This window comes from Toxorhynchites rutilus, chromosome 2 (genome assembly GCF_029784135.1).
Source record: "Toxorhynchites rutilus septentrionalis strain SRP chromosome 2, ASM2978413v1, whole genome shotgun sequence".
Lineage (NCBI taxonomy): Eukaryota > Metazoa > Arthropoda > Insecta > Diptera > Culicidae > Toxorhynchites > Toxorhynchites rutilus.
The window spans coordinates 243,574,006-243,595,952 of NC_073745.1; the positions used below are offsets into that span (position 1 = coordinate 243,574,006).

At 38.9% G+C, this 21,947-nt stretch overlaps 1 protein-coding gene across 2 annotated transcripts; it reads left to right on the forward strand.

Moving 5' to 3' along the window:
• Window positions 1-17,825: 17,825 nt before the first annotated feature.
• LOC129771244 (piggyBac transposable element-derived protein 4-like) lies at window positions 17,826-21,947 on the forward strand. 2 transcript variants are annotated; one of them, XM_055774690.1, is made up of 4 exons: window positions 17,826-18,570; window positions 18,677-18,942; window positions 19,021-19,239; window positions 19,599-21,947. In XM_055774690.1, the coding sequence occupies exons 2-4, from the start codon at window positions 18,699-18,701 to the stop codon at window positions 21,278-21,280; spliced, it is 2,145 nt and encodes a 714-aa protein (XP_055630665.1). In that variant the 5' UTR covers window positions 17,826-18,570; window positions 18,677-18,698; the 3' UTR covers window positions 21,281-21,947. The 2 variants fall into 2 exon arrangements, with proteins under 2 accessions (XP_055630665.1, XP_055630664.1); XM_055774689.1 differs by having other exon boundaries at window positions 17,826-18,942.

The following is a 21,947-nucleotide window of genomic DNA, read 5'->3' on the forward strand; positions in this document are numbered from 1 at the left end:
GTTTGAAATTGGATAATTTTCACGATGTAATCGATTTTCGATTTTCAATTTGTACCCCAATATGTTCCCGAAAGACGTAATCCAACGTCAAAATTCGCCAGAAGGACGGCAAAAATTGTTATTGACTTCTATCAAAAGCCACAGTGATAATAATTTGCTTCGGCTCAATTTGGTGACATGTCACTATACTACAAAAGTTATGGTTTATACCATAGTCAACCCTCTCAATTGTTCTAACTTACACCTAATCTACATTTATTGGACTCTGATGAAGCGAACACTTTCCAGAAAAAAAGCAGGAGGTTAGTATTGCCAATCTTTTTGAATGGCACTAACGTTCCTAGCGGAACTTCGCCGTCTCAACGTAATATTACTTGCGTCATTTACATTAGTACCTAGTTGTGATTTCTATGCCAAATAACACGCCTTAACACTAGATTGCCCAAGCAAGTCATTTTGACTGTTTTTCAATTTCAGTTAGGAAAGCTGTTATGTATTTAATGACACAGTTTCTTAGAATGTTATGACTTTTTACTATGTTGTGTAAAAAATCTCCATCTGTGTCTATGAATAATTGTAGTTGCCCCCCCCCCCTTCTTCATTTCCGGAGATATAGATGTGTTATACCTATATAGCCCAAAAGCAGTCATTTGGCTGCTTGAAGAATTGTAAAAAAATAAAATGACTTTTATTACTGAATTCAGTAAATTTTGTATATGATCTGTTTCGGCATTGTATTGGAAGGCAGTTTTCATTTTTTTCGATTACCGTCACATGATAACATACAAGTACATGATAAATTGTCACTTTGGGCGTATTCTTGATAAGTCGCAATTTCTCAAAAATCTAAATGAGTAATTTTTATTCGAATGTTCTTGTTCTAACAAGTTGTTTATTTTATTTCTTCTGAGGCCTAAATGTAGGGAATAAAAATGAGTTATTGTAAAAGTAAACGAACATAAGTTAAGAGTGCTTCGATGTACTGTAGAATCAGATGCAATAAAATCTGAACTATCGTGTGGAGATGAGGCTGGTTGTATTCAAAGTGAAACATCTGACACTGAAGATAACGATGAGGAGTCGATCACCAATGATGAAAATGAAAAAGTGTCATCAATATATCCGGGAAAGGTGTAGAGTGCTAAACAGTGCAGACTCTGATGAAGCAAACAGAAAACACATTCCAGGAGACTAGAACAGTTGTCGATGGTACTGTGTGGTCAAAATTTGACGAAACTGGTGTTCCTGGAAGGTTACCGTCTACTTGTATTTTCAAGGGTGTGAAAGGGCGCAAAAACGAGCATTACGGCAGATGGTCTTATCTCGTTGATAATAGATAATAATATTATCAAGCATAAACAAAACCCCACAAATGTAGACTGCTGAATTTTGAGGGATGATTGAACAACAGAATTATCTGAAATATGTGCATTTATTGGGATTTTATATGCTTGTAGAGATTTGAGAGTATTGAGAATAGTTAAGCTATTACAAAATATTACAGTTGACGAGCAATTATTTTCGACAAAAAACCAGATGCAGTTTTTCACAGTATATGCCTAATAAACTCAATAAACTTGGCATACAATTGGGATGAATGTGTTGGATGGTTTTTACTATTTGGGGAAATACCATCAATGCTTGTCAGTGAACACGTTTCTTCTGAAACTTGTCAAGCCATTTACAAGATGTCCAAGAAATATGACAACCAATTTTATCTAGCATGTCACTCGCGACAATGTTATTGACAAAAAAGAACAATTCTAGTTGGAACCATTATAGGAAACAAAACAGAATATCCACATCAGCTTATCAAACGGAAGATATCATGCCTCGTTTTTCAACTCTGTTATGTAAATCAGAGAATTGTGTTCTTACAGTATATAAAAGTGGACTAAATAAAAGAGTAGCTGTTCTAGATTCTAAGCATTAATATGTGAAAATTTATAAAAGTAATAAAAAACACATGAAACGATTTCCACCTCATTCTCAAAAAAATATATAAATTATCCAAAAATGATTTTTTAAGTAAAATAATATATTCATTGATAATATCCACTAATAACTTGTTATGTAACTGTAAATGATATAAAAAAAATTGAGAATTAATTTTCAATAAATTTCTTTACACATCAGATATTCTTTCACAAAGCGGTCATTTTGACTGCCTTTGGGAAATACAGGTATATTAGGGTGGCAGCGAAAATGGTCATGTCAAATTTCAAAAACCGACCATGTACATTTTGTTTATTGACCCAAAAAATAACCTGTGCAAAGTTTCAGTTCAATCGGACATGATTTAGGGGTCGATCAATTATTTTTGTCCATACTTGAAGGTTCTCAGCCCAAAAGGTCGATTTTCGGCCGAAATTTTTTTTTCGAGATGACACCAGATCTCGACGTTTAATGCATTTTTAAGACATTTGGCATTGAAAAAAAAATCGGTTTTCCAAATTTCCTTATATCCCCCTTTGGAAGATTTTCGAGGATCAAAAAATCAGAACTTTGAGGCACCCCTAAATCATGTCCGATTGAACTGAAACTTTGCACAGATCATTTTTTTGGGGCCAATGAACAAAATGTACATGGTCAGTTTTTGAAATTCGATGATGATTTTTTTCCATACATTCAGTGCCACCCTAAGGTATATAGTTTCGGTCTTTCTAGTGTTAAATGCATTCTGAGTGACAAGCTCTAGAACACGCGTGACCACAGTGCAAATCGGAAGAATTTTCTTTGCCGAAAAATTCCCCCGTCCAGAACGGGAATCGAACCCGAATTCCCGGCATATTAGGTGTGACGTTAACCACTCAGCCACGGGAGCACAATATTGCCAAACATTTCCTACAAATCTGGACCATGCTATCAGCAAGGTCACTGAGTAGTCTGTACAAACATTTTACGGATAGACCGAATGAAATCGAAATCTTTATAATTTGCAAAGAAATGCAAAACAAATGTGTGGAACGTTTGAATTCCTCAAGATACACTCATACATTGTAGAATACATAGAATAAAGTATATTCGACGTCAATTTCGCTCAAGAGAGTTGTTTGTTTATTTATTGTGCTTGAATATGATAATTTCAGCTGTCCAGTTTCTATAAGGCCATTTCAAAATTCATAAGTATTATCAATGAAAAATTCAAAACGATCGGCTGATTTACATGTCTATAATTGGCAATCTTGCCATTTCGGCTAAAAACCTGGAAAATTCGTGTTGGCATACTGTTTATCAAATTCTGCTGAACGGATTTCTCGATATTTTCCATATTTCCGAAATTGCGACCTTGAGCTCTTCAATCGTGGTGTACCGCTTTCCCTCAGTGCAGATTCTGCGCACAAGGATCCCCCTAAGATTTTCAACAGGATTCAAGTCTAGAGAGTGAGCCAACCAGTCCAAAAAAATAAGTTTTTGGTCCTTGATCCATTGCTTAGTTTCCGTGCTGGTATGAATAGTAAAGGGTGTGTCACATCAAATTGCATCACGGAAAAAGCGCTGTAGAAATTCGCCCAGTAGACCGATCCTTTTGAAAATTTTAGACAGTAAAATAAAAACTATTAAACAACTTTTGGCATTTTCTTTTTATTCATACTTCGAGCCCAAGCCCGTATGCTCGCACCTTCCTCTTTACCCCATCCATAAGGTTCTGTACAACGTCAGGTTGTAGTTTTTTTTTGAACAGAAATTCATTTTCTCTTGAAGTCCGCCTCCGATTTCACACTTTTGGGTTCTTCCGGAGGGCCTGCTTCATAATCGCCCAATATTTCTCTATTGGGCGAAGCTCCGGCGCGTTGGGCGGGTTCATTTCCTTTGGCACGAAGGTGACCCCGTTGGCTTCGTACCACTCCAACACGTCATTTGAATAGTGGCACGAAGCGAGATCCGGCCAGAAGATGGTCGGCCCCTCTTGCTGCTTCAATAGTGGTAGTAGGCACTCCTTAAGGTAAACCTGCCCGTTTACCGTGCCGGTCATCACGAAGGGGGCCTTCGCTTTCCGCAAGAGCAGATCGCTTGCCACACCATGTACTTTTTGGCAAACTTGGATAGTTTCTGCTTGCGAATCTCCTCCGGAACGCTGAATTTGTCCTCTTCGGAGAAGAACAACAGGCCCGGCAGCTGACGAAAGTCCGCTTTGACGTAGGTTTCGTCGTCCATTACCAGGCAATGCGGCTTCGTCAACATTTCGGTGTACAGCTTCCGGGCTCACGTCTTCTCACCATGTTTTGCCTTTCGTCGCGGTTAGGAGCCTTCTGAACCTTGTATGTACGCAGACCCTCCCGCTGCTTGGTCCGCTGGACGAATGAACTTGACAAATTCAGCTTATTGGCGACATCCCGGACCGAACTTCTCGGATCACGTCTAAACTGCTTAACTACGCGCTTGTGATCTTTTTCACTGACGGAGCATCCATTTTTGCCGTTCTTCACCTTCCGGTCGATGGTTAGGTTCTCGAAGTATCGTTTTAGTACTCTGCTGACCGTGGATTGGACGATTCCCAGCATCTTACCGATGTCCCGATGTGACAACTCCGGATTCTCGAAATGAGTGCACAGGATTAATTCACGACGCTCTTTTTCGTTCGACGACATTTTTCCAAATTTACGAAAAATTGACAGTGAAGCATGGCCAACGTGATCTATACACTCTTATCTGATTATAAGCGAAAGCTGAAGATATAATTCCTAAAAATTAAATTTCTACCGCGTTTTTTCCGTGATGCAATTTGATGTGACACACCCTTTAGCACTGTTTTGCAAGAGTGTGAGTTTTTTGTGACGATATCCACGCAAAAACGGTAGGAGAGATGATTCCAGAACATGTATGTAATCCTTGAATGATGTGAAAGCTATCTTGAGCTTTGCGGTTGCACAGAATCCTGCCCAAACCATGCACGAGCCTCCACCAAAATTCCTGGTTGAAAAACACTGTTCCTTCTACCGTAAATCACGCCAGTACCCGTTGAAACCATCAGGACCATCCGAATTTAACTATTTTCCGTCAGTGAAGATAACCTATACATCGAAGAACTTTTCGTTATGGTATATAGCAAAATGTATTCTTTTGGAAACATTTTTTGTCATAACATACCATGTCCCACTGTCGGTTCATGAGAACTTTGGCAAAACTCAGACGTCTTTCGATGTCACATATGTAACATATGTAAATCATACAGTGTATGGTAGTCACCAATACCTACACACTAGAATATAAATTGAAGCACTATTTGTTTACAATGACACAAATCAGCAAGAACATCACCTGGTCTTATAGAAGTTAGACAGAGTGTATGTACTAAACAGCCAAATATATGTTTGTTGTAATAGATCTTGCATGTCCAAATTATAGCGGTTAATCACTTCATTGAAATCTAAACTTGAGTCTCTTTTTTTTATCATAGAAGTTAAGTACACTTGCGCTATCACACTATATGTGTGTGCAACATATTGTAAACATGAAACTAACCTCGTATATATTTGCCCACTTTGGTGCAACTTAGGTAACGTGGGAATTACTCAAACATTGTAGTACCGTTAGAGATGCAAAAAGTCAACATAAAAAAACATGAACGATTAGCATTCATAGAAAAAAAATGGAATGGAACAATATTCCCCGCGATTGAAATCTGAACAAAGTGCGGTTGAGAGACGATGGTATATGTTGACAAAATCAACAAACTGGATGAAACGCTCCGTAATAACATCGTAGTTACTCATGTATTGTAGTCGGCAAATCTGTTACTCACGTTGTGAGAGTCTTGAAGGAGTTGTGGTGCACTTTCAGCTATTCAAATTCAGAGCGCTAACCATCGATTAACATACATCAATTGATCAATTATTATTTACTCAGCGTATACAACACTGGCACCGATTAGCGCGTGAGCACCGCTGAGGACCGAAGGCACACGGCACCCGAACCCAGGCAAAAAACAAATATCACGAAATCCCGCGCCGAGAGGTCGACATCAGGGACCGGGACGAGAGGCAAAAAGAAAAACAAACTAACGACTCACCGAATTGAATGGGATGATAAATTAATAAATGATGAAGTCTAATGAAATAAACACACTCCGCGCCAGCAGTCCGAGCAACCACCAAGGAAGAAGCGTGGTGTGATGTTGACTTGCCCAAATAAGGCGCCCAGCCGCCTCTGGTCCCGGCCCGGCCCGACGGTCCGCGCTGAGGAGCGGTTCGAAGTTGTTGTGTAGATGCCAACATCGTTTCGAAGGGATTGGAACTTGACTGGACGACGGGACGAGTTGAATATGTGCGCGTTGGACACGACTCGTGGAACCCGAGTGGCCGTGCTGAGCGAAACGAAAATATGTGGATATTCTGCCGTGGCAAACGACCAACATGGCTATCTCTAATTAAATTAATTAATTTCAATATTGGGCACTAATTGAGCGGGAACGCATGTTCCAAGCCGAAGTTTTGCTGGGGAATTTTATGTTTCTTGTTCGAGATGAAAAGCTGACTGGTGAGTTGCAATTAAATTTTACTCCGAACCCGTCCGAATGATGGACAGAGAGAAATACTTATTGAAAGTTTGTTTGGAAGAAAAAACTTACTTCGACGAATGCTTTGAATATGTTTATGCTAGAAACCTCAATGTAATTGCAATGTTAGCACTAATTGGCCACCGATATTAATTATAGGCCGAAATTGCTTCACTTTGCATTCTGTTTTCGGTGAGATTTGCCTGCGAAGATAAAATTCAAACATGACCAACAGTCCGCAAGCAAACATCATGTGCTCGAGTCCACCCACTTCAAACATCTGCCCGCTGGCTGTTGTGTGCTGTTCATTCTTCTGCTGCCTTCAGCCACATTTTGTTGGGTTTCTTTTGCTTCATCCCGCCCGGAGCAAACCGAATAATGAAAGGATCACACAAACCTGAAGCGGAAGTTTGGTGATGTGTTTTTCCTCTCCGTTTTCGTTTATGTGTGTGCTTGGAGGATGATGATGGATAGTCTGACAAAGTTTTTTTTTTATTTTAAACTAGAGATAATTTCCTTCTTGAGGTATCGATTTAGATTGTGACCGAAGATAAGAAAGTATCGCATATCCAATGTAACTCCTTCCACGTAGGTTTTCTGAGAAATAAAATAAGAATATTTCAGTTTGTTCACTCTAATCCCATGCACGATTTATGATGTCATTACAAATGTTTTATTAGGGAAATGTGAATCATTCCCTTCGCATATTGGTTTCGTTGTGCGTTTCAATAATCTTCAATAACTGACGGAGCATGTTTTTGATAGTTGACAGCGACAGAGCTCTCACCAAAAAACGGATGATTTAAAATTTTGTTGACTTGATTTTTTCTTATCAAAAACCTTCGCATCCCTTCAGCTTTACGTATAATTTCAAAATGAGTACAAAAGGGATAATATTTGTTAGATGTACATGTATGACTTTATGATTATTTTTTTTATAAAAAAGGCATTCGTTCAAAACACGAAACATGCCATAGGAAGCCACAACATCGGACCTACTTCCAGGCAATACAGGGATTCTACGCTGGTAGGAGTTGCTGCTTCGAAACGATCCAATTATCAAGCCCATTTCCGATTAAATATTAGTAATATGAGCTGGAAATGTCTAGAAAATACAGCGAGTGAGGAAGAACATCTGGAGAATATATTTTTGCGACTATTCTCCCATTCTAGCCCTTTTATTCCTTCACTGCTCGGTTTAAACATATTCATTGGAATCGGTGTCGTTCACCAGAGATAGTTTCAGTTTCAGAATATTTTTGGTTGAAATATGTGTAATATTTTTATAGGACCTCCTCTCCATCCTAGAGAAGGGAGGGGCGTCATACCATCATAGAAACATTTCTCATACTCAAAAACCCTCACATCCCAAATTGTGCTTGATTACTTCTCGAGTTATGCAGAAATTTGTGTTTCATTTGTATGACAGCCCCCCTCAGAGAGGGGGGTGGAGAGAATAACCACCATAGAAACATTTATTGCACCCTAAAACCTCCATATGCCTAATTTGGTTTCATTTGCTTGATTAATTCTCGATTAATGCAGAAACTTGTGTTTCATTTGTATGGCAGCCCCCCTTAGAGAGGGAGGTGGAGAGTCTAACCATCATAGAAAAAATTATTGTACCCTAAAACCTCCGCATGCCAAATTTGGTTTCATTTGCTTCAAATTTGGTTTCATTGATTCTCGTGTAATGCAGAAGTTGGGCTTCATTTGTATACCAGCTCCCCCTTAAGGAAAGGGGATAGAGAGTCTAATCGCCATAGAAACATTTATTGCACCCTAAAACCTTCACATGTAAAATTTGGTTTCATTTTCTTGATTAGTTCTCGAGCTATGCAGAAGTTTGTGTTTCATTTCTATGGCAGACCCCCCTACCCCTATGAAAGGTGAGAGGAGTGTTGAACCACCGTAGAAATGTTTCCTGTCCCCTGAAACCTCCACATGCCAAATTTGGTTCAGTTTGCTGGATTAGTTCTTGAATTATGCAGAAATTTGTATGGCAGTACCACTAATGATTTTCATCCTGTTCTGTGCAATATCTCCGAATTCGCCGAAAAAATCTTTTTGGAGACCCGTTTCGACATTACAATTTCTAGAATGAATTGAATCTAGATGAGTATTTGATGAAAAAATTTCATAGAAATTCCATAAGTTCAAATAAAAAATTCACCAAAAACTAACGAGGTACGTTGCATGTGACATACCAATTCTGATTGGGGATGATCTAACGTAAATTTCTATGCCTCGAACATAAAAATTGATTGGTTTTTTTCTAACAACTCGATATGAAAAACTAGATGGTATATTTGATGGAAATATTTAATGAAAAATCTTTAAGTTCGCATACAAATTTCAGCCAAAACTAAGAAGGTACGTTGTACATGACATACCAATTCTGTTTGCGGATAATCTATCGTTATTTTTCATGCTTCGAATGTGCAGTTCAATGAGCTTTTCTTGAATGTATCATATAAAAATCAATTGGTCTTCAGAATGAAATGGTAATGTCGAAACGGGTCTCTAAAAAGATTTTTTCGGCGAATTCAGAGATATTGCACAGAACAGGATGAAAATCATTAGAATTGATCTAATCTAACGTCTTGGGAATGTGTCGATTAAAAAAATTACAAATTAGATTAATTCAATTGCCTCATTGAAATATTTCAAAAGTACAACATATTTTAATCACGAATACTGTTACTTTCACTTAAGTATAGACATATATACATGAAATCCGGTTAGAATTCGACAAGGAATCCGAATCTGTTGTCATATAACGCATATGAAGATTTTTCAGAATCTTTAATAAGAGAAGTATGTTAATTTTTGAAGTAAGTTACAAAACCCACACATTTTCTTAAAGCACAATTTTGGTAAATTCGATATTTGCTATTTGGGTGTTTCTGTGTTAAGCCGTAGAGAAGTTATGGACGATCAAAATTTACTCCAGCGCGCACTTAAAAAGTTATATAACTCCTAAACTATTGAGGTACGTTAAAAATTCCCGGAGGTACGCTATGGTACGTTGCATAAGCTTTCCAAAAAGCATAATATGGTTCAGATCGATAAACATTGCCCCGCTGGATAGATTGATGTTTCCAATTGAATGTGCTTGCAATGTTTCGGTGTTTAGATATGCTTTTCCAAATCAGATTTACCTGTAATAGTTCATTGTGGATGCCAAACTTCTGTTTCAACAAAATGACAAGATGCACATACCGCTATTGACTACCAACACTTAGAAAGACGTATCGAATATAAGGTTAAGTGCTACATAGGTGAATCATTTGAGACAAAGGTACATCGGGCGTATTTCGTCGGTAGAATGACACTTCCGTATATAAAACTTGTAATATCGAGAAAAACCACAAAAACAACCCGGTGAAACGAAAACTTTGAATGAAAACAGATGTAAGATCTCGTGTAAGATGCAACTGTAGCTTTCTGCACGCTTGTAAACTTGTAAACTTGTAAAGTCACCAATAAACAAAACTCAAGAAGGAAATACAAAAACAATTAAATGAATTATGATTCTTCAACAAAATTGATTTTTTTATAAACATCAGGACAAATGGTAAAATATTAAAAATAAATCAGGACGCCCCAAAAGAATCACAAAACCAGCTGTCCAGCATCATAAAAGGTAAAAAAAGCTATTTTTCTAGATGATGATGTCCCGTCATACGGGGAATGTTCAGTGAGCTACTCAATTTGGAAAAAGAGAATATCGAGGCGAAAGAGATTTTATTTGCGGTATTTCTGGATCTTGAACGCGCTTTTGAAACAATTTCTGGGCCCTTATTGTTACAAACATTGAAGCGCATTGGAATTGTAGGAATGGCGTACAAATGGTTTGAAAGCTATTTGTGCGACAGAACTCAAAAGGCTCGTTTTAACGATTCTGTTTCCGATCCCATTGGCAACTCACTCGGGGTGCCGCAGGGAAGTGTTTTAGGGCCTATTTTTATTTTATACATAAATGATCTGCGACGAGTCTTACGATACTGTGACATTAATTTGTTCGCGGATGATACTGTCCTGTTCATCGCAGCTAAGGATTTAAAAGAAATCGCGGAGCACATAGACGAAGATTTGCATTCTCTGGCTCAGTGGCTTAAATTTAAACAATTAAAGTTAACTGTTGGCAAAACAAAATACATGCTCATTTTTGCAGCAAACTCCAGCATTGACGTAAATTTTTAAATAGATGTTGGCTAATGTTTTCCCATCAAAAAATTCTGCAGAGATATAAATGTTTTGGCATCGTATCGAAAATGCCTGTGGTCTCCCGTTATCATCATGGATAACAACCCTTTCTTAGTTTTTTCTTAACCGCTTCCAGTTGTGAGCAGCTCTGAATTAATCGTTTCGGCATGTGATAATACCCTAAATAGACGACTCCCTTTCAATCCTTCCATACACACAAAATCATCTTTTTTTGCGTAAATCAAGGTATCGAAGTTGTTTATGGTGGTTCGCCGCGCTTACCCCATGACTTTCTGCGAACGATGTACCTGTATTTTATCCATTTTTAATCACTCGTGTTACAGTACTCATTCGCTAACCGGGATGGAAGGGCAGCTCAGATATCGAATCCATTTTCTAACTGGACTGACCTGTCAACACGTTGACTGACACTGAGTTTGATATGATAATAAAGGTAACTTTTATATTTTTAGGTGAAATTTGACTCTGTAAACGTTAAATAATAAGTAATTGAGTCTGATTAATAAACGTTTTTGGAAAAAAAATAAAGGTAACAGCATTCCATGCCAAACCGATATAGTGGACCTCAGATTTTCGTGGAAAGTGGTAATTTTTTTTTACACAAAACATTAGACCCGTATTTTTTTTCGTTAGGGTGACCATTTCCATTTTAGGGTTCCACTTTTCCCAAAAAGGACTTTTTTTAAATTCATAACTTACTTTTGAACCACTGAACCGTTTTAGATGATCGATATATCAAATTGAACCAGCGTAAAATGGATTTAGTTTTCGTAATTATTAATTGTAGTCGTTTTTTGTTGTCCAGAGCCATGAATTTGGACCAGAGGGGCGCTATTTTTTTATGTTTTTTGAAGCTCATTTGCTTTAATTTGATATGTCAATCATCTAAATCGGTTCAGTGGTTCAAAAGCTATGAATTTTTAAGAAAAGTCATTTTTGGGAAAAATGTAGTTCTGAATTGATCACTAGGATGTATGGATGTATGGGAAAAAAGTGACTCTCGAATTTTCAAAGCGAACTTGATTAAAAATGTTGATTACCACAAAAAAACTACCCTATGCAAAATATCAGCTCAATCGGACTTCATTTACTAGTGTCGCACAGCGGTCAAAGTTTGAGTTTTTTAAAACCGACAAATCACCCAAGTAAGGGAGTAAAGTAAATCGGGGTTTTCAAAATTTTATTTTTGATGCCAAATATCTTCAAAATGCATGAAACGTCGAGATCTACTGGCATCTCGAAATTTTTTTTTTTGTCAAAAATCGACACTGGGACGTATGGCGCAAATCGTATGGTTTAGGGTGCCAATGAAAATCGTCATATCAATTTTTCATACGGGACTCCCTGTAAAATGTTGATTTGCACGATAAAATACCCTTTGCAAAATATTAGCTCATTCGGACTTCATTTACTATGTATTGTCGCAGATGTCAAAATTTAAGTTTTCCGAAAATCGAAAAATCACTCAAAGGGTAGTAAATGAAATCGGGGTTTTTGAAAAAAAAAATTCTTATGCCAAATGTCTTAGGATTGCATAAAACGTCAAGATTTACTATTATCACGAAAATAAAAAAATTCTACAGCGTTAGTTCAACTGACAAACGATACATTCACACAAGCACTTAAAAGCTACGATCACGGAGCGGAAAAACACACGAGAGAAAATTTTATAATAATTTTCTACAGCGTTTTTTCCGTAATGCTATTTGATGTGAAACACCCTTTAGCCTTTTTCAATGTTTCGATGGATGATTTCGATGGTTTCGATGTTTCGAGGAAAAGTGTACAAATCGTGAATATTCTCATCTCTTCAATCAATGAATAGATTTTGATTCCAAATACACAAATTGATAGTAAATATTCCCAGCTAAATTCCACAGTTTTTCCCACGACATATAGAGCGGAAGTAGTGAAACAAGTAAACAATGTAACGAATAGATTGGGTTTTCCGATTTTACTCGAAGTTATCTTGCAATTCAATAACAAACAAACAAACAAACAAACAACTCGGGCGTTGGTTCAGTGGTAATAATACAACCGGTCGTCAAATTAAACCTATTACCAATCAAGGAATTGTGATGGATACCTATCAAACAAATACTATTTTCACCCTCCTTGGGTGATTTTTCAGTTTTCAAACAACTCAAACTTTGACCGTTTTTGCTGTGCGACACTAGTAAATGAAGTCCGATTGAGCTGATATTTTGCATAGGGTAGTTTTTTTGTGGTAATCAACATTTTTAATCAAGTTCGCTCTGAAAATTCGAGATGGCCATTTTCATTGGCCACTCTATTGGTCATCCTAACAAAAAAAAAATTAAAAAATACTGTACTGTACTGTACTGTACAGTATAGTTAAAGAACATCCAGTTAGCGAAAGACCACTGGCTCAATAATGGGTCGATTTCGTTGAGTAATAGTAATGCTACGTGGATGTGAATGAAAATTCAATTGAATAAATTCTTTCGCACTAATTCACGTGGCACCCAAATATCGAGTTTCCTTGGGTAGCGTAGTTTTTTTACAAATGAATCCGAACTGTCCAATGGTTGTTTCTTGGTGCATTGGTTATCTCCTGAGTGCTTGCATGTCGACCAGTTGCAAATTATAATCGAGTTTCTAGTAACTGGGCGACCAGACCGAGATAGATCTTCAACACTGAAATTTCCAAAACAAAATTACATCCGTTCACTTCACATTGTTTTGCCGGTTTTTTATCAATCCGATTATTTCTACAGGCACAGTTACATACGTTTAAAGGAGTAATACTACTTTTGCTAGAATATATTAACATGTTTCCTTAATTCTCTGGTTAATAAAATAGGAAACCGATTACTCGCGGTGGACTCGAGTTTAGAAGGGTGACACATTTTCATTAGGAAAATGATGGGATGTAAGGAGATTATAACAATGTTCACACTCACACTCACGTTCACATTCTCATTCACACTTACACATCACACACAATTCTTAAAACTATCCATACATCTGATATGTATTTACAATATGACTTATTCTAATGTTAGTAGGAAGGGAACCGATAGGTCGCGAAGAACGAAAAGGAGGGGAAAAGGATGTAAGAACAATCACACTCGAAGATCGATAGCTTTAAGAAAAACATATATTAGGCTGTCAAAAAAGTCCTGCGGTATTTTTTTTAAATTTTCATTTGTTCATAAAATTAGTTACAATCATCTCTTTTAAGTCAAATATGCGCCGTCTTGTTCGATGACTTGTTCCCAACGAGATGCCAACTTCATAATACCCCTGTTATAGAAGCTCGCTCCCTTATTGGCAAAAAATTCGGATAGCCAATTTTCACAGGTTTCTTTTGTGGCTAACTTCTGACTACCTAGCTCGTTCGCCATGGACAAAAACAGGTGGTAGTCACTTGGTGCAAGGTCCGGACTATACGGCGGATGCAAAAGAACCTCCCATCCGGGCTCCCGGAGCTTCTGGCGCGTCACCAAAGAAGTGTGTGGCCTGGCGTTGTCCTGATGGAAGACAATGCGGCCTCTGTTTATCAAAGATGGCCTCTTCTTCATGAGTGCTACCTTCAAGCGGTCCAGTTGTTGGCAGTACAGGTCCGAGTTGTGCGTTTGGCCATAGGGAAGCAGCTCATAATAGATTATTCCTTGAAAATCCAACCAAACACACAGCAGAACCTTCCTGGCCGTTAATGAGGGCTTGGCCACCGTCTGAGCCGCTTCAGCGGGCTTCGATCACGACCGTTTGCGCTTCACGTTGTCGTAAGTAACCCACTTTTCATCGCCAGTCACCATCCGCTTCAGAAACGGGTCGATTTTGTTGCGATTCAGCAGCGATTCACATGCGTCGATACGGTCAAAGATGTTTTTTTTTGCGTCAACGTGTGTGGCAACCATACATCGAGCTTCTTTGTGAATCCAAGCTTCTTCAAATGGTTAATAACGGTTTGATGAGTTATCCCCAGCTCTTGGCCGATGCTACGGCTGCTACTATGCCGGTCTTTCTCGGCTAATTCAGCGATTTTGTCGCAATTTTCGACGACAGGCCTTCCGGAGCGTGGCGCATCTTCGACGACCTCTACACCAGAACGAAAACATTGAAACATCGTTGTGCGGTGGAAATGGAATGGAAACTGTATCGGGTCCATAAACTGCACAAATTTTATTGGCAGCTTGAGATGCATTTTTGCCTTTGTCATAGTAGTACTGTAAAATATGTCGGATTTTCTCTTTATTTTGCTCCATATTTGCGACACTATAACTCACGAACCAAACTGACTTAACCAAACAAAACACTGTCAAGGACTATATTATAGCGCGCAAAAATACCTCTCCAACAAGCTATAGTATGACTCGATACAATGAATACAACTAGAACTACACGCTTACAACGACACCTCGCGGAAATACCGCAGGACTTTTTTGACAGCCTAATATTTGGGACATGTAATCAAGGTTTAACCGAGCCAACACATCTCTCAACGACACATTGGACTGCTTTCCTCGAGTTTTCTAAATTCGATCAGGCGACAAGATACAACTCGCACGACCAAGCAACGTGTTCGATTTCGTGGTAACCATGGCCACAAACGCAGAGATTGCTGTCGGCAAGATTAAAACGAAAAAGTAGCGCGTCTAACGAACAGTGATTGGACATGAGTCGAGAGAAGGTGCGAATAAAGTCCCGACTCAAGTCCAGACGTTTAAACCATGGTTTGAGACTAACCTTAGGGATAATCGAGTGAAACCACCGACCCAATTCATCTTCGTTTCACTTACGTTGCCAGTTAGCGATGGTATTTTTACGGACTAAAAAATAAAATTCATTGAAGGCGATTTGACGCTGGTTAATATCTCCTTCAATTGCACCTACCTTTGCCAATGAGTCAGCCCTCTCATTACCCGGAATTGAGCAATGTGAAGGGACCCAGATAAAGGTAATGACATAACAGCGTCTGGATAAAGCACTCAATATCTCTCGTATTCTCTCAAGGAAGTACGGCGAGTGCTTTTCCGGCCTCACTGAACGGATAGCTTCGACAGAGCTAAGACTATCCGTTACAATGTAATAGTGTTCAACAGGTCGTGAGGCGACGCTGTCCAGCGCCCAGTGTATTGCTACCAATTCAACACATGTTACACTGAGCAAGGATTCTGAAGACTGTGGGAGGTGCCAAAAAATTCGTTGAACACTCCAAATCCTGTGGACTCATTCATAGAGGACCCATCAGTGAAGCACATATTATCACAATTGATACGTTGGAGCGATCCCCGATCGATGATAATCTGGAATTCCATGGATTTTCTCCTTCATGAACAGATTAAAATGTACAGAGGAATTGATGTAGTCAGGAAAACGAACACGGTTGGGAATATACGAAGAAGGATCAACCTGCATGGAGATGAATTCATGATATGAAGTCATGAATCCAGAATGAAAATTTAGCCCGATCAGCTGCTCAAAATTTCCGATCACCAATGGGTTCATAACCTTACACCGTATGAGGAACCGAAGAGATAATAAATTGAAGCGATCTTTTAGTGGGGGTACGCCTGCCAAAACCTCGAGACTCATGGAATGCGTTGAGGGCATACATCCCAACGCAATACGGAGACAAAGATACTGAATTCGCTCGAGTTTAATGAGGTGTGTTTTGGCAGCTGATTGAAAACAGAAACTGCCATACTCCATCACTGAGAGAATAGTTGTTCGATACAACATTATAAGATCTTCGGGATGGGCTCCCCACCAGGTGCCGGTAATTGTACGGAGAAAGTTTATTCTTTGTTGACATTTTTTACTCAGATACCTAATATGGGCCCCCCAAGTACATTTGGAGTCAAACCAGACCCCAAGATACTTGATGTCATTCAAGCGTGAGTGATCATTTACCCAAAAGTTGAAGCTTTGGTTTTGCTGGTCTATGCTTACTAGAAAAAACCACCATCTCTGTTTTCTCCGTGGAGAATTCGATTCCTAGCCCAATGGCCCAGGATGAAAAATTGTTCAACGTATCTTGTAAGGGTTCTTGCAGGTTGGATTCTTTTGATCCTACGACAGACACTACTCCATCATCTGCAAGTTATCTTAAGCTGCAATTTTGTGTAAGGCAATTGTCAATGTCGCTTACATAGAAGTTGTACAACAGGGGGCTTAAACAGGAGCCCTGAGGGAGGCCCATGTAAGAGACCCGATTCACTGCCGAATCTCCGTGAGAAAAATTCAAATGTTCCTCACAAAGCAAGTTATATAACATGTTATTCAACAGAGGCGGCAGACCACGAGAGTGTAATTTGTCTGACAAAACCTTTATTGAAACTATATCAAAGGCCCCCTTTATGTCTAAGAATACTGAAGCCACTTGTTTTTTTTCGGCGTAAGCCATTTGAATTTCTGAAGAAAGCAATGCAAGACAATCATTCGTCCCCTTGCCCCTGCGGAATCCATATTGTGTATCTGAGAGGAGGCCATTCGTTTCAACCCAACGATCAAGGCGAAACAAGATCATTTTCTCCAACAATTTCCGTATACAAGACAGCATTGCTATTGGGTGGTACGAATTGAAGTCGGGCGGGTTTTCTGGGTTTTTGTATAGCTATAATTCGCACTTGTCTCCAATCATCTGGAATAATAGTATGCTCCGATTGAATAAATTCAACATGCGATGTTTCGCCACATCAGGGAGGTTTTTCAACAAGTTGAACTTAATTCTATCCGTTCCTGGAGCCGAATTTTTACAAGAAAGGAGAGCAAGAGAGAATTCTACCATCGAAAACTCGGAATCAAGATCGCACCTATCTTGTGAAATATCTCGAACAATTTTTTGTACGGGAACGGAATCGGGACACCTTCCGGAAACCTTCCATGCAAAATTAAAAATCCATCTATGTGAATATTCTTCGCTTTCATTCGTTGAAGAGCGATTTCTCATATTTCGAGCCACATTCCATAATTTTTTCATTGACGTTTCTCGTGACAGACCTCCCACGAAATTTCGCCAATAAGCACGTTTCTTCCCTTTGATCAAATTTTCGAACTGATTCTCAAGGGCTAAATACGTTTGAAAATTTTCAGGGGTTCCACGTTTCCGAAAAGCTTTAACCCTTTAACGGGTGCCGGCATCTATATTGCCACCAACGATTTTATTTTTTTCTCTTCTTTAACAATAAATTATCACTTCAAACCTTATGTAGTAACTTGTTCTGATGTCTAGCAACATGCCTGATTTTTTTAAGCACGAAAAAATCAAAAACTATTCATTTTTGAGCCATTTTTGTGTTAACAACTCTCGATTTATAGCAGCCACAGCAAATTTCCCGTAAAGTCATTGAAATACAGTCTTTTTGCTTAAGTTTTCAATGCATATGAATTGTTTAGGACCTGTTGAGTCTGATCATGAGTTTTATTAGTTGTTTTTGTTGAATCTAACATCAAAAATTCAATTACAAAAAGATAATTTTCACCATCAAGTGTTTTCCGCTAGACGGGCAGGTGGCATCTATATTGCCACCAACATTTTACGCTAACCGGGCAGGTGGCAACTATATTGCCACCAACATCTAACACTAGCCCTTTTACGGGCAGGTGGCAGCTATATTGCCACCAACATTTTACGCTAACCGGGCAGGTGGCATCTATATTGCCACCAACTTTTTCAATGTTTCAAACTGTTTGCGTATTGAAAATTATTGTTAGTGTATTTTAGCGTGTAAACATGTTGTTTTTTTCCAGTGTTTTTGTTTTTGTTTATATTTCACCGGAGTAAACATAAAACTGATAATTCGTAGAAACAATTCACAATTTTCGAAATACCAGCAAAACACATTTCGAATACATTTCAAACTATCAAATGGGTAAGTTTTAGTATACAATTTCAATATGTGTAACCTGCTGTGATCACGTAATGGAAAATAACGGTTCTCTGTGTTGAACCATTTTTTCATTACGATATAACTTTAGGTTACACATTTCAGCTGAAGCTATGTCGAGTGACAATGAATCGGATGATGACCTCGAAAAAGAGTTGGAGGAGATTTGTGGATTTTCTCCTGATGTATCTGAGGATGGTTTTGAAACAGATGCGGAATCGTTTGCCGGCAACAATTCGGATGTATCCATAATCGATATTCTTGTGGCAAGTGACAATTCTGATGACTATGATAAGGACAGTGAAACTGAACGGAATACATCTGAAAAAGAATTGTGCGTCTCTGGTCTCCGTAACCGTAAGTTTGGAAATGTTAATTCCTGCGCTGGAAAATGTAAATAGTTTCATAATTCTCTACTTTTTATGCCACATACAGAACCGAACGAATTAGAGGAGACTTTTGGACTGTCCGATAATCTCGATACGTCTGAGGACGAGCTGGAAGATGATTCAGAAGCACTAAAAAGCCGCAAATCGCTTCCAGTTTTCCTCGATAAGCTTTCGCTAAGAAAAAATGATCATGCTAAAGACGTCAGGATGGAAAAAAATGCCTCGACAAATGAACCACAACCGGCTTCTTCCGGTCTCCAGAACCGTAAGTATTTTTAAAAAATCTATTATTCAGCCCGCATTAAAATATTAACACGTTAAGCCCCACGTCAGTCCTTGGGGACTGACACTGAATTTTTCGCCTTTTTTGTGTCGATCTCACCGGACCGACAGTAGACTTTTCGTTCGGAGAGTGCCGGCATTTGGAACGGCAACAACAAAGCTACAAAATGATATGTAGAAAAGTTCACTATTGATTCACTGGGATCGACACGGATCTGACGAAAAGTTCATTGTTGGTCCCCTATTTCAGCCGGGGCTCAACGTGTTAAGTTTCTCGGGTTATCAGGCTATTTCTATAAAAATGTTTGAAGTAAACCATTTAATTTAGTTCTTATTTATTAGGGAAGCTAACTACTGAAGCTGCATCCGAAAAATGTAACATAGACACAGACACAGCGAACGACGATCAACCGGATGATGATTGTTCTGAGATGGACCAATCAGACGAAGAAGAAAATGACTGGAAAAAAACTGATTGGCCTCAGCAACCCAACGCGAACAATTTTGATAATGTTCGTTTGCAAGCCTCGGATAATTTTCCGCATAACACGAAACCGTCGGTTTATTTTGCAAAATTTTTCGACGACAGTGTAATAGAACTGTTGGTTACACAAACAAACATGTACGCAGCTCAACAGAAAAGTCGAAGTTGGGAGCCGGTGTCTCAAGATCTAATGAAAGCTTTTCTTGGAATTACAATATTGATGGGACTAAAGCCACTGCCTGCTGTTGAGCTGTATTGGTCCACTGACCCCTTCTTCTGGACGGAAGAGATCGCTGCTATTATGCCGTGCAAACGATTTAAGAAAATTATGGAGAACCTACATCTGAATGACAACAGCGCGATGCCTTCGAGGAATTCCGATCAATTTGACAAGTTGTTCAAGGTTCGCCCACTTCTTAACTTATTGAACTCTGCATGCCAGAATGCTGCAAAATGCACATCATCGCAGTCGATTGATGAAGCAATGATTCAATTCAAAGGCCGATCATCAATGAAACAGTATATGCCACTCAAGCCGGTGAAAAGAGGATATAAGGTCTGGGTCAGGGCCGACAGCGAAACAGGATACGTATTCCAATTCGACATTTATTCCGGTAAACGTGACAATAAAGCACCAACTGTCGGTCTGGGGGCACAAGTAGTAAAGCAGTTGACCAAGCAACTAATCCAAAATGGTTTTCAAGGTCATTTCAGTTTTGACAGATTTTTTACCTCCTACGAAATAGTACAATATCTATTTGATCACGGAATTCACGTAACAGCTACAGTCAACTGTAACAGATCAGATCTTCCAGTTTTGATCAAACAACACAAGTCACAATCGAAAATGCGTAAGCATTTCAGGAGAGGTCAATATAAGTGGCGTGTGAAGAAAAACGTCGCTTTTATAATGTGGCAAGACGTCAAAATGGTTACACTATTGACTACAGCATTTCATCCACTTACCGAAAAAGCCACATGTGAAAGAACGCAACATGATGGTACCACTAAAACCCTTCCATGTCCAAAAGCTATTGTGGAGTACATAAATAGGATGGGAGGTGTTGACCGTTTCGATCAAAAGAGAAAAAGCTATGAGGTCGGAAGAAAAAGCAAGAAGTGGTGGATGCGAATTTTCTATTTCTGCATAAATTTGGCTATCACAAATGCACATTTGTTGTACTCTTCTAATAGTCGCATCCGAAACCCTATGTTGCAGTTGCAGTTCAGGTTGAAGCTGGCACGGGATCTCGTAGGTGATTACACATGCCGAAAACGAAGTCTACAAGCCGAGCCGAAATATGCTACAAAGAAACCCAAAATGTCATCAAACTACCAGAAAGAACGAGTTCCAGACAACCTACGCCTTACGGATGTTGGAAGTCATCAGTTGGAGCAGCTACCAGAATACCGCCGCTGCCGCTTGTGCAGTACGAAAACTAGGAATAAGAGATCTAAAATACAATGCACTAAGTGTAAGGTAACGCTCTGTGCAACACCGTGTTTCAGATTGTTCCACGAAGAGCAGAGTCTTTCATAAAGTGCAAACAGTGGCAAAATTATTGTCATGCTTCAAACTGTTTTTTTTATAAAAATAAACAAAGGTGTAATAACTTAATTTTTTTTAGTTTAGGATTTTCCACTAATGATGGATCGCCAAAAATTGAGCTGACCTGACCCTTTTCCTCCTCTTCGAAACGTTTTTTTCTATATTAAATGCATTTAAAAAATCGTATCATCATGGTCCCTCTCTCCCCATTCAGTGTTACCTAATCTATAAATTAAGCCCTTAAGTATAGTTCGTGTTACATGAAGTATGTCACGTATATTACCAACAATTATCCCCTGCTCGTCACGCGTTTTGTATGGAACTCAATATTTATTGTACGTATCATCACAACTTACAATTGGGTGATTGGTTGGAGCTTCACTAGAAGTGGCATCTATATTGCCACCAACATTTTACGCTAGCCGGGCAGGTGGCATCTATATTGCCACCAACATTTTACGCTAGCCGGGCAGTGGCAACTATATTGCCACCAACATTTTGCGCTAGCCGGGCAGTGGCAGCTATATTGCCACCAATTTTTTCAACTGTTTCAATAGTTAAAATTTTTTTTAATGTTGATATGTGTTATTCCTCATGTAAGGATTATGTTCTCTGAAGCTGGAGTCGATTCGTTAGCTAGTTTCCACGGCCCGTTAAA

What these genes read in the sequence shown, in the direction of transcription:
- LOC129771244 (XM_055774689.1), top strand. Translation starts at nt 18,699, where the DNA reads ATGTCGAGTGACAATGAATCGGATGATGACCTCGAAAAAGAGTTGGAG. An exon ending in CGTCTCTGGTCTCCGTAACC is followed by an intron (nt 18,943 to 19,020) that starts GTAAGTTTGGAA and finishes TGCCACATACAG; the next exon opens with AACCGAACGAATTAGAGGAG. An exon ending in TTCTTCCGGTCTCCAGAACC is followed by an intron (nt 19,240 to 19,598) that starts GTAAGTATTTTT and finishes CTTATTTATTAG; the next exon opens with GGAAGCTAACTACTGAAGCT.